This window comes from Sebastes fasciatus, chromosome 13 (genome assembly GCF_043250625.1).
Source record: "Sebastes fasciatus isolate fSebFas1 chromosome 13, fSebFas1.pri, whole genome shotgun sequence".
NCBI lineage: Eukaryota > Metazoa > Chordata > Actinopteri > Perciformes > Sebastidae > Sebastes > Sebastes fasciatus.
In genome coordinates this window covers 8612364-8629748 of record NC_133807.1, presented here as the reverse complement: position 1 = coordinate 8629748, position 17385 = coordinate 8612364, and the positions used below count along the sequence as shown (strand labels likewise).

At 38.5% G+C, this 17385-nt stretch overlaps 1 protein-coding gene and 1 long non-coding RNA gene across 2 annotated transcripts; one reads left to right on the top strand and one right to left on the bottom strand.

Annotated features, from left to right (window-relative positions):
- Positions 1–2162: 2162 nt before the first annotated feature.
- nubp1 (nucleotide binding protein 1 (MinD homolog, E. coli)) lies at positions 2163–17167 on the bottom strand. The gene is made up of 10 exons (XM_074655243.1): positions 16858–17167; positions 15138–15242; positions 13385–13518; positions 11610–11678; positions 10882–10914; positions 10698–10788; positions 10455–10609; positions 7223–7333; positions 4824–5010; positions 2163–4346 (listed from the first exon to the last, which is right to left on the bottom strand). The coding sequence occupies exons 1-10, from the start codon at positions 16886–16888 to the stop codon at positions 4294–4296; spliced, it is 969 nt and encodes a 322-aa protein (XP_074511344.1). The 5' UTR covers positions 16889–17167; the 3' UTR covers positions 2163–4293.
- On the top strand, positions 13695–14427 carry LOC141780147 (uncharacterized). The gene is made up of 3 exons (XR_012596569.1): positions 13695–13819; positions 13895–14037; positions 14147–14427. It is a non-coding gene; the product is annotated as an uncharacterized LOC141780147 (long non-coding RNA).
- Positions 17168–17385: the final 218 nt, after the last annotated feature.

Below are 17385 nucleotides of genomic sequence, written 5' to 3'. Positions count from 1 at the left end.
TAGACATATAATTTTGAGTGCAGTATCACACCGCACACTTCTATAACCAATAAAACATTATTTTAAACAATTACATATTGTACATATAGCAATTTGTATATAAATACTTAATTATTGCATTGCTTATAATACCTTTGACTGAATGTTTCATATCTCTGAGCAATGTCTACAATATGTCGCACAGGATCACCAGATTTTCTGAAAGAAATCAGGTTCGACGAGTCACTGTTTTACTGATTTAGGGACTTTTTCTTTGTGTAACAGAAACTGAAACAGTGGACGAACTACCTGATCTATCATGATTTAACGCTTTCACACGTTTACTGTTTTTTGCAATCAGAGACAAATAACAGTTCGCACATAACCGAGCATTGATATATATATATATATACTACTGTTTTAGTTTCAATGTAAATGGTCTTCCTTCTTGTGCCGTTGCTATTGAAGGTTTTTAAGTATGAATTGGCAAGCACAAAGAACAACTGAGCTCAGTGTACATATATATGTACATATATATATGTATGCTCGCGACATGACCTTAAGTATGTCAAACCGTGTCACCGTAAGTATTAAATGTGTCCACTCTATTGTTTGTTTTAGGGATTGGAACTGGTTTGGCTAAACAATGCACGCCCAACTGCCATGCCTGGTATTCACCATGTGTCATTTCCTTAGTATCACCACAGCAGCCACACCTCCGGCACCACGGTAGAGATTGTCTGCAAAATGTATGATGGAAAGGCAACTTGTTGAAGTGATTGAGAGTCAAGACTAAAAATACTGGTGCTCATTGGTGTTAAGAATAGTTAATTTAAAGGAACAGTGTGTCACATTTTGTAAAGACGTGAAAGGCCCTCACTAGAGCCAGTGTTTGGTTTGTCCGTTCTGGGCTACTGTAGAAACATGGTGGAGCAACATGGCAGGTTCCGTGGAAGAGGACACACACTCTATGTTGATCTGAAGAGCACAATCTAAAGGTCTTTACCACCGGGGGCTATTTTTCATTCACATCAATAATTTTTTCAAACTATTGTTTTTGTCATGAATACTTTCACACAGAACCTGAATATTATGTTCAGTTTTTTTTTTTTAAACAAGGTACATTTTTTACCTTTTGCACTGCAAATAAAGGCATCAATCAATCACGTTGTCCGGAACAGGTTGAGTTGCGCCTATATTTATGAAAAAAACAACATGGAGGCTCCGTGGTCCGAACCAAGACAGCAAACTTTATTACTCCTTTCAACCTAGACATATGATATTTGCAGAGTATTTAGCATTTTAGTGTGGTTAATTCGCCACGCCCCCGGTGTAAAGGCCTTAAAGTAACGAAAACATAATTCTTAGCTTCAGGTGATTAAACACTAATAAAAACATAGTTATGAATATTATAATCAATTTCTGCCGATAGATGCCCCTAAATCCTACACACTGGTCCTTTAATGCATCTGAAATAATGTTAATAATCTTCCATATTAAAAACAGTTCAGTGCACTTCTTTAATTTAGTGAGAACCCTATTTTGTGCCCTCTGTATAAGGTTTCCTGTGTATTGAATCCTTTATGCGTCACAATGTACAGTGTTAATCATGGACACTATAATCTTCACTCCTTAAATGTGTTGTCTTGTATCATAGGAAATAAAACTGACTGTATTTTTCTACATAGACTGAATTGCCTAACATGGCGGAATACATTTCAGTGCTTGAAGTCATACTTTTATAACTCATCAGACTGCAGCCAACACAATCACAAAGTAAAAGTAGACCAAAGTGTGAGAAACGCATCGTCTGTGTGGCTGTGGCTGCTGTTGTTTTGTCTGTTAGCAGGATGCAGATGCAGTTTCACATGTGTTTTTTAGTGAACCCTTGAGGAACTACCACCATGTATGGCAAAAGTACACACGAGGACACACCGCACAAATAAAACATGGTGGCAAGACTTGGCAGTACAGACCTGGTGAAACTGGGTTCACATCACTTTTACTAAAACTGTCCACATAGCTGATATCATTATCATTGAAATATGTTGACAAAAGGCTCTAAGTGAGGGTTTTAATATTAAAGACAAGGTTATCTCAATTAATCTTTGATTTATAAACAGATAAAACAAAAAGGATCATTAATACTTTGGTAACTTTGATAGAAAAATCATTGATGGTGGTTTCATGTTTGGTCATTTATTTTGTAAAGCAGTTATGGCAAGTACAATATGTGTCTAAAACAATTGTTTATAACAAATTATTAATCTAATCAAAAATCATATTTACTGTAAATCAGGAACAACTGAGATACTCCAGTCATAACTACATCTGAACTTCATATCTGGTCAGTGAAGAAAATTAAATGTTAGTACATTTTGCCTGCAGCTTTTATGTTTGCAAAATGTTTTGAAATCAGGTGTTTTATGTTTTGAACCATTTGTTCAGTGGCTCCGACCTGTAAATGAGAAAGTTAAGTATCCTCATATGCACAGTTTGCATATTTTAGACAAAAATAAACTCTCCCAAATTCAAACATTCACATTTTTAGATTAACTAGATATGCTGAGAACAAAGTCTACATCTATATGGCTTGACAGGTTAACAGCTCCATACAGTCACAGAGAAAACAAACTCAAATCAGAAGTTGAGATTTCATACTATGCTGATGATACTGTGCTTTGTATTTAGAGGACTTGATCAACTGTGGTTTTAATCCCACTGATGGTACTATCATTTAACTTTCCATCCCTGCTTTCTATTGATTCCTGTAACCAGGGACAGTGAGGGACCGTCCTTCTAGGAAATGGTTAAATGTTTGACACTACTGCTTGATTTACTACATGACGATCAGAGATTTAACTTCCCCAAATAACATCTCCTTACTGCAGCACAATGAGGAGAGTTCCCACCTATACTTTAACATGAAAGAAAAAGTCTGGTAATAATCTACATTTTCTTATTGTCAACAATTTCCATGTAAGGACCAAAAACAACATTAAATTGAATAGTTGCCTGTGTATTCAAAGCCTATAGCATACATATAGCTTCCTCTGTGCTGTAGAACTCCACTAAAACACATAATTGAGCCACTGTTGCACTGAAAGACATCGTCCCTTTGTTATTATGAACAGTTTATTTTGAGTCAATCCCGTTCTTCTGTTATGAACTCACTCGAACACCAAATGTTTATTAATTCACAGCCAAACATAGTCCCCATTAATGCACTATTTACTCCCGTTTGAGTTAAGTTTAGTAAAAACTACAATGCCCAGCTGTTGTATTTATGAATATATATCTTCAGTATGAACCAATGGACTCGTTGCTTAGAGGTTGTGTAATGCTGACAGCATTGAGAGACAGCACAACGCATTGTTGGTTTTGGTCCTTTCATGGGATTTGTAAGACAATAACACAAATAGAATATCGGCAGCTTCATCCTTTAAGACGAATATTCCAAATTGCCTCATATCAATTACTGTATTTTAATTATACTTATTCAATCTTGTGAAGGGCTCATAGCATGAGTGGAATATCGTCTAAAAAAAAGTACATTTTGCCCACTTAAAATAAAGGTATTCTAATTTTGCACAAACCCACAGTGTGCCTTGGATTATTTCTGAAGGAGACTTGTATTTTATACTTTTTTGAGACCATATTCCACCGATGCAATGAGCCCTTCACAAGATTGAATAAGCACAGCACAGCTGAAGGATCCAAAGAGCACCTGCTGTATGTGATTAACACAAAGACCCAGCAGTGCCACTACTCCTTTGTCTTCATATTAATCATACCTCAGGGATTTAAGTGTATTCATCTCAGCTCAAGTATAAACATGTTATATACAGAGTATACCCAGAGTGGTGGTTTGAAGTTATGTTTTTTTTTTTTTTAATGCATGTTCAAAATTAGGCCCAAGTGCTTATTTGGATAAGATCAAAGCTGGAATTATTTCTGAATATTCAATTTATCACAAACAGGAACTAATCCCTAATATATTCCAATTAATCCCCATTATTATATATATATATTTTTCATCCTCAGTGCTTTTTCTGGAAAAGTTGTATTGGCGAGCCAGAGCAGAATAATCCACTGCATTGCGACGTCTGACCAGCTCACCTTGTGGTACACAAGCTGCTGCCCCTCATGACTTATAATCATGTTGAGATAATTCTGGCAGGCTTTGGTGAATGTTGCATTATTAACAATATTAGCTTTCCTATGTGTGTTTCTTACTCAGTAGTTAATCATTTCTACCACGCTCTCATCATGTGATCTGTTCTGGTCCAATAGGGCTGCCGTCAGAGTGGTGGTTCAGGTGGTGCGCTGCTCCTCTGTCTCACGGTTGGAACAGTAGTCCTTGATACCTGGAGGAGGAGAGGAGTGTGACGATGATGATGTAGTTTTGATGAAGATTGCCAAGGACACAAATAAATATACCTCTGTTATTAAAGATCTTTGTGTGCGTTTGCTTTTTAATAACTGCCTGTAAAATCATTGTGAATCATCTATCACACAAACCACATTTGATTCTTCAACTTTAATCTAATGCTGTCACTACAGTTATTGAATTTCGATCTCTCCTTCTTCCCCTTTAGTCGACTGCTTCCCATTTGTAAAGTGATCACTTCTTCTTTCAGTACATTTAATCGGGAATTGGACCATCAAGTAAACCCTCTAGTCATCAAAAAATTACGAGGGACTTCGCTGGAAGCCGTACCTACGTCCAACTTCCTTTCTCTGTAATGTAACGAAATCTACAACATGATGCCAGAGGTGGCATAACAGATGTCGGAGATGCGTGGGTGTGTTCGTGTTGGGTTTGCATTCCTATAAACACTCACTCTGCACAATACTTAGGTAGACTTTAGCAGCAGGAGAGTCGGGTACTTCAGTGAGGAAAGACTTGCCCTCGTCGCAGCTTCGTGCTATCCTCGGGTCTAGAGGTACCTTTCCTAACAGGGGTAGATTTAGATCCGCACACATTCGCTCTGCGCCCCCGCTGGTGGGAGGGAAGATCTGAGACGTGTTCTGCAAGAGAGAAAAGAAAAAAGTTATGTACGCATTTTCAGATTCTATGGACCTCAAATTACATAGAATCTGTGCTACTCTTTACATGCTGAGCCCAGGGGTGGAAAAGTGGAAAACTGGCCAGTTGGAATCCATCAATGTCATGTAATGAATGAAATCATTATGTATAGGCCTCCATGGTTTCATTGAGAAAACAGTAACACCAACATTGCTGTTTAGAAGTCTCACTTTTCAATATCTGGTTTATACCTGGGAAACACAGGACACAATGTATTGTGTTTTCAACTACTTTTTAGTTCACAAACTGAAGCTGTGTGATGCTTTGCGAGGCCCTTTTCCAGCTTTTTTTCAAGATGCACAACTTTGTTTTCACACAGAAAATTAGACTATAACTAAATAAAAAGTTGATGATTGAGAATGATGACGAAATGAAAAGTCAGAGTTTGGAAATAATAACTAGATTTACTGAGGAGAGTAAGTACGTTGTATCACTGCAGAGCAGAGGGACATGGACAGCCTGTGTGTGTGAACAAGTGAACACTGCCTTTTCCACTGACCTTGCGAGAGACGAGAACAACACCTGTAACCATGGTAACTGTACACAACAGAAACTGTGACGGCTGTAGCCTCAAAATGCTTAGAAGACATCTAAAACTAATATACACAGTATTTTCATCAGACTAAAACTAAATCAGGTGCCAAAATGAACACTGATGCACACACGCTTAAAGAGGAGCTTTAGCATTGCACTTTCATGAAGTTGGGTTACTCATGAGTAGGGCTGACCCGAATGCTTCGAAGCTTTGACCGTTGCCGTGGTAACCGACCTCGACCGACGATTCAAATGCTTTGTTTTTTAATTTATATAAAAGGTATGTAATAATAATAATGTATAACTCCCAAAATAGCCCATGAAATAAGGAATAATCCCACAACATTATTCATATTCAACATTAATAACTATTAGTTATTCAGATATCGCTGTTTGTTGTGTGTTCAGTGCATGTGTGTACAGTAGTGCGGCAGCGGCACTGAAACGGAGGAGATGGAGACAGACAGACAGAAGAACATGCCAGCCTGCACCGCCGCACTGCTCCGCAAAGTTTGAATACCTTCAAATAGTTCTCACCGAAGCTTCGAGGTCCAAAAATGCTATTCGGTACAGCCATACTCACGAGAGATTATCAAAATCGAAACAGCGATATATCCTGATTTTTAGTCCCTAGTAGCCTAACACTGCATTTCCCATAATGCAACTCAATAGCATCTTTCGGTAGACCTTTCCTGTCTGGTTCAAACACCCTGTCCCAAATTTTTAACGCTGGCTTTCTGTTCTGAATTTGCAGTCTCCGAGCTAAATCGGAGATAACCCTGATGACATCACTATGACATCATCAGGGTTATTTAATTGGATTTGACAAAACTCCCTGCAGAGCAACAGAAGATTTAATACAACTGTTTTCACGGGCTGAGTGGTACTCCTCGCTACAAATAAATTGATTAAACAATTGGAGACGTGTCCCCTTAAGAGTTGAGTAACTACATTAAAAAGATCTGTAAATGCGACATGCGTCTCTTCCTGTGGGACGGGGCAGGCAGACACATCAGCAAGTGACAAGAAAGGTTGGAAAATCAGTCCTGTCCCGTCCCATCCACCACACTTCAACTACTATAATTTAATAATATTTTCAAAACTCCAGTCACTAGCAAAGCATCTAACATATTAAGTGTTCTGTAGGAATGAGGTTTCTCCAGAGACCTCCCACCAAAAATACCATCTTAGTGGAGAAAAGTATTGAGAACGAAACCAAATCAGACATAAAGAATCAAAGAAATATCAGATCTCAGTTGATGTTTGCAACGTGAGCTCTCTCACAGTCTGTGTGTCAACAGAGAACTGCTTTGCAGTGCTAGCTTGTGTTTTGACCTAATTAAAACTGCAAAAGGAAACATCTTGATTGCAGAGATTAAAGAAGACGAGCAACTGACATTCCTAACTTGTTTTGCTGTAACAGCTGAAGTGACAGCTCTGTGGTGACGTTGGTTCTACCATGTCCGTTAACCATTGTTCCTCTTTGCTTTGTGCGTCCTATGGTTGTTTGGCAAAACTGTCCAGACGTCTGCTTGTATTGCGTATATGATTTTTTTTTTGTGTGTACGTGCGTGTGTGACTGTCCGTTTGCAAAACTGTGCATGTGTGTCTTTCAGTGACCTTGCATGAAGGGCAGACGAAGCCACTCATGTTCTCCACCACTCCGATGATCGGCATCTTGACCTTCTGACAGAACCTGATCTCCTTTCGCACATCCTGCAATGATACCTCCTAAAGAGAGAGAGAGACAAACAGAAAGAGAAAGACAGTTAAAGAAAAGCAAAACAGGATAGGAGGGAGACAGAGACGATACCGCAGAAGACAAGAGAGACGGGGAGGAAACAAAGACACCGGTGTAAACAGCGAATTGTTTTCCCTCCCCTCGCAACTGCTGTCATGGTTCCCCCTTGAGAAAATCAGATGAACTGGGCAGCTGTCACATGTACAGTAAATGTGTTGAAAAGTTTGGGTGTGAAAAAAAACTAAAACGTCTTAGCTTTGATATCAAGAGCTCGTCTCTTAATATCAAACAGACCGGTTCCTTTGTTTGGCTGATTCCCACCTCGTCGTGTGTGGTTAGTTTTGGTTAAGTGAGAGCTGAAGGAATGAGGAAGTGATTCTACTGCTGTCTGACCTCATGAGTCCAGGCCTAATTTAAGCACCAGGAAGTGTTTGCCCAGATAATCTTTCACCAAGTATCGTAAAACCTGATTAATTTAGGGCTCAGCAACACAAACAACAAAACAAGAACACAAGTTCTTTGTTTTAAAACTCTTTCTCCTTAGTCCAGACTCTACTGCCAACATCTGCTTCCACTTTGTACTGTACAGAAACAGTAAGGAACGGCACAGGAATGAAATGTGTTCACTGACTTCTGTTAACATGACCAAGCGGTACATTTGTGAGCTGCTGTTTACAAACGGAGTACCTCCAATATGGCTGCCACTGGGTGCAAGTCAGGTGAAATGTGCACATTCAAAATCTTTATTAACATAAGGTTCTGAGTGAGATAGCATGGACACTGGAGCATTGTCGCTATATTGTCTGCATGTAAGATTATATGGGTTAATTTACATTATGTCTGTATTATGATGGCATTGTGTATGTGTGTATGTCTCGTTTCCACAGTTTTGTTTTGTGTCCGTAAATCTGTATTGTATACGGATTACACCTCCTAGTGTTCATCACGAGGAAATGCATCTCTTTACGGATGGATAGAAACAACACCGCAGATATTGGAGAGAAAATAATTTTGTCAGTTTTTTGCTGTTTTTTTTAAAGTGAAAAGTTTGATGGCATATTTAACTGACAATGGTAGCATGCTAGCTGTGTAACATATAGAGTGCATGCATCATACGTCTTGAAAGAATGACTCGTATACGTACACAGAGCTATGTGTAAACGACGTGTAAAGTCTGTACCGTTGCTATGGCATCAGACTTTTTGGTGCCCGTTTAGTGCACCCATCCACCTAATGCTTAAGGTGTGTTCTTGTTATGCAAACAAGACAGAAGTCCTTATCAAAACTGGTGTGAAAGAATGTGCAGTCAGCAACTAAAGCCTGATGGTATCGTGTTGTGTGTCTGTAAAATCAACACATGGGTTTTATATTGATTTGATAGAATGTGTACTTTAGAATAGGACTCCTAGACATGTGCAGGGTTTATTGTCTTGCTAGCATTGTACTGCTTTTATTGTGTTTTGTATCAACAAATAACTACTAAAAGGTTTATAACTTTATATGGTGCCTTTTTTATGGGTTTATGATAAGATAGCAGCCTCTGTTAGTTGCCATATGGTAGTTGCATTTTGCCGACAGTGTTTGTTGGATAACGCCGTAAAAAAAATTGAGAGGGAAACAACAACAGCAGTTTGTAAATGATATACTTTACAGGATTACTTTACTGACAATAGTATGACTGTGAATATACGACTATTTCGAAATAACAAAATACATTTAGTGGCTGGGAACATAATGCCGACTGTGCAACACGTTACTTCAATGTCTCAGACAAAACTTTCATATCATGTGTACTGTATCTGCAACATGTTCACTGCTCCCTACAATACTGACATGTAGTAAATACAGTGTGGTGAAGTTTAGGCTGATGAAAAGATACTGATAACGTGTACTAATTTTATGGTCTTTCACACGGTCTCTCAACCTGCCTCAATGCATTTACCAGCATTACTTTCCATAACCCCCCACAGCGGGTGGTAACTTACTGCATTTAGCTGTGGGTTAAACACATAGGCGTAAAGAGGACTGGTGACAGTCACAGCAGTAATGGAAGTGAGGGGTTTTCCAGTTGAGATAAATTGGGATTCCCACCCTTTACTTTAATTTTCAATTTTGTAAATTATTTGATTTGCTTTTAAAGCAATACATGGGCTAGCACCACAGTACATTTCATTTATTTGTCCCTACACCACCCCCAGGCCTCTTAGACCCGCAGAACAATTGTTTTTGACTGTTCCACAATCAAGGCTGGTGGGAAGGGGAGATCGTGCCTTTGCAGTGGCAGCACCAAAGCTGTGGAACAGCCTCCCACTGTCAATCACATGTTCCCCCACTAGTGACACTTCTGAGAAAAATCTCAAGACATTTATCTTTTCATTGGCCTTAGGTTGCTCTTAGTGGTTTTTGTGTTTTAGAACTTTATTCTTTTTACCTCATCCATGTTTTTAGTGTTTTTTAGTCATAACATTGCATCTATTATTACCATTTATTTTTATCATTACTATTTATTGTTATTAATGTGGTTTGTATTTTACTGTTTATTTGTAATAATGTCTCTTTGTCACTGCTGTGAAACACCACTGTAAAGCACTTTGGTTGATTACGGTTGTTTTTAAATGTGTCATATTAATCTAATTTATTTGATTTGATTCACTAAAACACTGCAAAATTCTAGATGTTTTTTTCTAGACATGTTAACTGCACATCGTCTAGAAAAATAGCATTGTAACTTTACTGGAGATATCTCAATAGGTTGTTGTGTCACAAAAAGGCAGAGATACCAGTTTCCCCATTAACAGTTGCACTAAGATGATTGTATAATGCAAGGCAACCGATGTTGCGTTTTGAGTAAAGCGTGTGTGATTATCTCACTTCTCTCTCTGTTAATATCGTTTGTGGCTATTAGTGCTAACATCGGTATCATTATTACTCACTAGAGTTACAAAAAAAAACACCGGCTCAACGAGCAACTCAAGGCGGCTGAAAGTCATTCTGGGAAATGTAGGAAACCACCAACTGAAGTACTGAAGTAGTCAAATCAGGTGGCGTGACAGTTTACAGTTGCTGTAAATGCTGTTAATGTTAGGTTTTATATGTGTGAGCATGTGCTACCTGTGGCGTGGTGATGATGACGGCTCCGTCGACGGGGGTGGAGCTCAGGTACTGGACGATCGACAGGTGTTCGTCGGAGGTGCCGGGGGGCGTGTCCACGATGAGGTAATCAAGTTCCCCCCAGTCAACGTCCCTCAAAAACTGCTTGATCATCCCTGATTTTAGACAAACACCACACAGATTATACTGGTGTGACATTTAGGAAAAAGTCTGATACATTTCACACACACACGCACACAATACCATTCTTCTTGGGTCCTCTCCAGATCACAGCATCATCAGGGCTACTGAGCAGGAAGCCAATGGACATGACTGCCAGGTTTTCTTCCACATACTGCAACATACAGTACGCACATATACATTTATGAAATATGCTCATTTCTTCAAAGAATTAAACATTAAAGCAGCATTGTATAAACTGACTCACCACAGGAGACCAGCCTGAGCCGCTCTGGTGAACCTGTGCACAAGAGAACAGATTATTACTCCTAAGTAAAAGCTTTGATGTCAAAGCAAAAATGACTTTTCCTTCACAGTAAGGTTGGGCGATATGACGGTATATACCGTATGGCGGTAGAAATGTGTCCACCGGTAGAGATTTGGCAACACCGTGTCCACTGTGGTAGCTATTTTCACTTTATTTCGTGATTCTCACACGATCTCGCGATATCACAAATCCTGCCGCCTCGCAAGGTAACATGATTCGGGCAGGAGAGTGAAGTTGTATATTCAGAGCAGGAAGAGGCATCCCAACCAACCCGAGATGAGGAAGAACTCTGGTTACATGATTACCAGACATTTGCACACTGTAGTTTATTTAAATATGTACATTTTGTCTTTTTTTCTTTTGGTATACAAATTACTGACTGAAGTCAGGTTGGTATTTATTTGCACCCGTCTCATGTGAGCCAGTTGTTTTTGTTTTGTATGGAATTTCCCAAAAAAAGCAGAAAATAATCAAATGTGATGAAGTACATTAGGGTTATTTTAAACCATTTCTTAATTGAACTTACAGAACAATTACTGTATTATGATATATACCATTACTGTGATATAAAATGACATATAACGTGATAGAAGAGTTTGACCATATCGCCCACCCCTACTTCACAGCGTATTTGTGTATTGCTGTTAATATTTCTGCCCATAACTCACCTGCTCTCCCTCTAAGCCCATGATCCTAGGAATGGACGGACCACAGATATCTACATCCAGGAGAGCGACCTAAAAACACAGAAAGCAGAAATATAAAGACTCTTTACTCTCCAGTGTAGTGGAGCCAGCGAAAGGCTGAGGCTCAGTTTTGTAATTCTTTACAAATGTCCACAGCAAACATTGATGGTGAGGAAGCTGACCTCTTGAGGTAAATATTAGGATAGCAGAAGGTGAAACTTTGAATACAAACAGAAGTAACACAAGTATGTTCCATCCACACTAAGCCAAATCTAAAACTAAAGCTATCCAAAACTAAGTTAAATCTTATAATCTGATTTTTTTTTTCACCAGTTTTGGTCTTCCATTTCACGTCAGGTCTTTTATGCCCAAAAACAGCCAAGACCGGAGAGGTCTGTGGTTTACAGTAAGCTGTTTACATGTGTCTTTAACACACTGCAACTAAGTTATCACAAATACAACAATGACTGCTGTGTCACTGACGAACTTAGCTGTGGCTTAGAACAGGTCTAGCTAAACTAGGACTTGCAGGGGTTTAAAATGCAGCTTGATGCTAAGTTGGACCTGATCTGTGTCAGAAACGAACCAGACCACAGCTAAACAGCAGCTAAACTGGGTACACGATGAAATTAGTCCATGTCACTCAAGTGATTCAGAGAAATGCCGCACAAATAGCACCGTACACTAATTCGAAAAAATGGTAATTATGGAAATTGCTTTCAAATTTAGCAACCAAAATCACTAAATTTATTTTTATTACAATAATAACGGTGTCTCCTTTCAATCTACTGCAGCATCAATAACCTGTCAAAGATATAATTTTACATTAAAACTGCAAAGGTAATAGTTCTTATATTACACCTATATTTTTCCTTAGGAGAGTGAACACTTTCAAGTGTCTCACCTGCCTGGATTGCTGACCTTGTGTCCTCTTTGTAGGTACTGGACAGAATGCAGGTGCAATGATTAATCAATTGTTTATTTAGGGCTATGCTATTAATCAAATTTGTAATTACAATTTTGGCTTCCAAAGATTATGAAAACAAGATAAACGACATAAAGCGATTATCGTGAAACACGCTCTTGTGTACTTTTGCAGATTAGATTGTTCACTAGAGAACAAAGTTCTTCATAGATCGAGCCTCTTAATTTTGCTCTCAAAATGCACCAGATTGATGCATTTCATTTTAAAATGTAGACTAGAAAATGTCCTCAGTAAATGCATGATGTTTCCAAAGTAAATGAGTAATCATGTTAAATAATCCTGATCTCAGTATTGAACAAAATAATCGCGAGTATGATTTTTGCCATAATCGAGCAGCCCTAGTTTCTATGGAATGACCTCTTTTAAATGTAATTACACAATTTTATTAGATTGTTAATTGTAATAGTGTTGCCTTCGAAAGATGACACATGGTGAAAGGCTGGAACTTAGCTACTTAGAAATTAGTAAAATGATTTGAGCTGTAGAAGTCTGCTCTTATACTGGACTTTATGACCACTGTTAACTCATATCTGCAGTGACCTCTAGTGGCGTTTAGTTGATTTCAACAAGAAACAACAACTGGGTTTAGACTTAATCTCAGATACAGCGTAAACCACAGCTTCAAAAGGACACAGCAAATGGGTTTATTTTGTTTCACACATCACAGGTTTAACCGCATTTTGAACCTTAAAAAGGGGAAACTGAAGAAAAATGTTATACCAGCTGGTGGCTCTGTGGTTTGTGCTGTGAAAACCAAAATCTTAAATATTACCTCCTTGGTGTAGTCACTTGCCAGGGCATGAGCCAGGTGAGCGCTGAAGGTACTCTTCCCTACTCCTCCTTTCCCAGACAGCACGAGGATCTTATGTTTGACCGTCGACAGCTTCTCTCCGATCTCTGCGATGGCTGGAGATGAGACAAAGGGAGGAGATGATGAAGGATGGAGAGGACTCTCAAAACAAGGGTTCACTGAAATATTAAAGGTCTCATATTATGCTCATTTCCAGGTTCATAGATGTATTTTGATGTTGCACTAGAACATGTTTACATGCTGCAATGTTAAAAAAAACATTATTCTCCTCAGTGTCTCTCTCACTCAGCCTGCATTTAGCCTCTGTCTGAGAGATCCTGATTCACAGCCTGTCTCCTCCCACTCTGCTCTGATTGGTCAGCGTTTCTGTCAATCAAACGTCCTCAACAACACAGCGTCACGGATAGAGAGAGAGAGCTGCCTGTAGCTCTGAGTGCAGCTCTGACAGTAAGGAGAGGGAGAAGCAGCTAGAATAGCGTTTATAAACCACTTTAAAGTTTATAAACCAGAAACTTCACACAGCGCACGTTACCGGAGGAATCTGATCAGAAATCGGCGACAAATGAACAACACCTGCGGTCCAGATTCCAGGTTTTCCTGACGGTTTCTCTCAGGTAAATAATGCTATTTATAGCTCTGTTAGTTAGCTCAGTGTTTACCTTCTTACCTGCATCAACTCTGTAAACCGTAAACACACACTCTGTTTTACGTCTGTCTTTACAGGTCCATCTGTGAGAAATGACCGACAGAATCATCCCAGACGAGAAGAAAACATTAGCAGTGAGCAAATAGTTGTTTACATGGAGATACAGAGCTAATCCGTTAGCGAACATCAGGGTGGAAAATAGAAGATGTGAAACAGTAGTCAGTTCATTATTTCTGGTAAAAGACACCTGATAAATGTATGGAAGATCAGAGTAATGGTATATTATTTACAGTAGTAGCTGTCTCTGTGTTACCATGACTACAGACCACTGGAGCTTAGCTTACCGTAGTTTACCGGAGCTGAAAGACTTTCTCCTGTACCATGTTAACTTAACTGCAGGTGAGATGATTAATAATGCTGTGAATAATTAATATTGTCATCCGTCTACTCAAATAAAGTTTGACTGTGAAACAGAAATGTGTTGTGTTGCTTACAAGTCACTATTTACTACCTGTACTCTTCTACATGCATGACATCAACTATATATAATATATAAATATCACCTGTTTAAACGGTGTAATTACATAAAGCCTTTGTGAAAGAACATATTATATTTAGATGATGGGAGTACATGAAGCCTGTTCTGCTGGTTCTTGCAGACTAACAGGAGCTACTTTGCTCATAGTTCGGTTGAGAGTGTGAGGCGGGGTCAGCTACTGAAGGTTCTGCTCTGGTTCGACCAGGAAACCCTTACATGGCTTGCAATTCTCTAATGACGTCAGAAGAGAAGGATAATCTGCTTAGTGATTTTTCTACACCCATTTCCGGTCAAACGGAGCAGGAGAAAAAGAGAGAGGATGGTCTTTTATGATACTATGGTGGCCTGTAGACACACTGGGGACAGATATTGATGTTCAAAAGACATGGAAAAGTGCATTTTGCATAATAGGTGACCTTTAAGCTACTAACTTTTCCTGTTCAATTTAAATGATTCTAATGATACCACGTGTATATGTTGAACTGTCTATAAATGATCATAATATCAAGATGTGGTAACAACAGTCTTACCAGGATCGGGGGCCTTGGAGGCTCCAGAAGCACAGGTTTTCTGGTTGGGACAGCCCTGACATGTCGAAGTCTTTCCTGCTTTCTCACTTTGTGTACCCGGGCAGTCTGAAAGAATAAAACACAAACCAGGTATCAGTGTGTTGCCTTTATCAGATCATCATAAACTAATCAGAACCCAATACCTGTTCTGGTTCTGGTTGCTGAAGTTGAACTCAAGTCAATGGTTGAACTATATATATATATATATATATATATATATATATATATATATATATATATATACACACACATACATATATATTTTTAACCTCTTAAAACCCACTGCCTGCTGGTGGGACCTTCATCTCAAGCTTGGATGAAACCCGCAGGACTAAATGAGGACTTTCTTTTAGATTCTAGTAGAGATGCCAGAGTTTCCAAACATACCAAATATGTCAAGGTGAATTTGGGGGAAGTGTGCATAAAATGTCACGCAAGGTGTCTACAATCTGAACTTCTGCTATGTTATGAACCATCCAGACACATAACATTGGTCTCTATGTGCAGCCGGCGGTGAGACAAGTGGTCAGGGACAGTCTACAAAATGCAATGCTGAAAAGAGAAAAATATTCAATAACTTCAGTATTATACAGTGTAGTACCACCAAAATTACTTCACAGATCAATGATCTCCTCGTAGTTGTACTACAACACTTAATTTAGAAAAAATATGCTTTTGCATAATTTTGGTGAATTTTTAAATAGGAAAAATATTCAATAACTTCAGTAATGTACAGTGTAGTACCATCACAATTACATCACACATCATTTATCTCCTCATGGTTGCACTACAACATTTAGTTTGGAAAAAATATTATTTTGCATAATTCTTTTGAATTTGTAATGGGACAAATATTCAATAACGTCAGTATTATGCAGTGCAGTACTGTTAAAAGTGGTATGTTATCAGTAAATAACAGATATTAACTGTTGTCACTTTCCACACTGATCCTGGAGGCTGAGAAGAAAACACAACAGTCTTGGGTTTGAATAGTTCACTCAATCCTATAGCTTCAATAAAGACGTGAATAAGATGATTTTAACAACATTAAATACGATAACATAGAGATTTTAAAAGAAACTGGATGTTTAGGAGATTACATGAAGTATACATAATGTCTTATATTGATTATACAATTTAATATTGCAGTACAATACGGTTAAAAGTGGTATGTTATCAGTAAATAACAGATAGTAACTGTTGTCATTTTCCACACTGATTCTGGAGGCTGAGAAGAACCGTGTCACAATGACTCAGCAACATCTCAGGGAGTAGTGTGGCACATTCAGTGTATTTATTAGCTTATATTATATCTTATTTAGGCAAAAATGACCAAATTCTGTAACGACATTAATTTGCTGACGTTTATCTATAGTGGTTGTCACGTTAGGAGAGAAACACTTTAGTAAGTGCGTCATTAAACTTCACAACCCAACAAGCCATTTCTGTTTAATTGTATCTAAAAGAAGCAGTAGCAGAGAGATCATGGCCCATGTGCATGTTTTGATCACATTCTGGAATATTGGCAGTACAGTGTTGTCAACAGCAACAGAGACGTGATTAACTGTGACACGTTTGTTTAAAACCCACCACTACCTTAAACGTTACAGTATAACGGCAATATTACACATTACAAATCATTTTTATTGTCTTAAAGTACAAAAATAATGTAAAAACTCACGCTCCGGTGCATTATCTGGTACGTCTGACATCTTTACACGAGTGTGCTCTGGTTAAAGTCTTCCCCCTTCGAAGGTTCCGGATACGCAACGCAGTATGTACCGTCCGCGTCTATTGCGAGGAAACTATGAATGTAATATGTATTCCTGGCTCTGTAGTTGTCCAACCTACTTCTGGTGAAACCAAACCCTTTCAGATGACACAAGCCTCGATGGATGTAGCTGTTTTTCCGGGCTTTTCCTGAAAAAAGAAAAGAAAACCTTTTTTTCAAGTGTGTGTGTTTGTGTGTGTGTGTGTGTAACGTTCATAGGCTGTGTGTGTAACGTTCATAGTGACGCACTTTTTGGCACCTGCTGTTGAGTTGTTTTGATAATACCTCAACAGAATACAGCTAAAATTAAACTTTGAGTTTCTTTCTTTTCTTTTTTTTTACAAAAGCAGATGCAAAAAACAGATGAACAAATAACAATGCCATATAATGGTTATTAAATTCTTCTAATGTAGTATTACACTTTATTTAACACGAAAC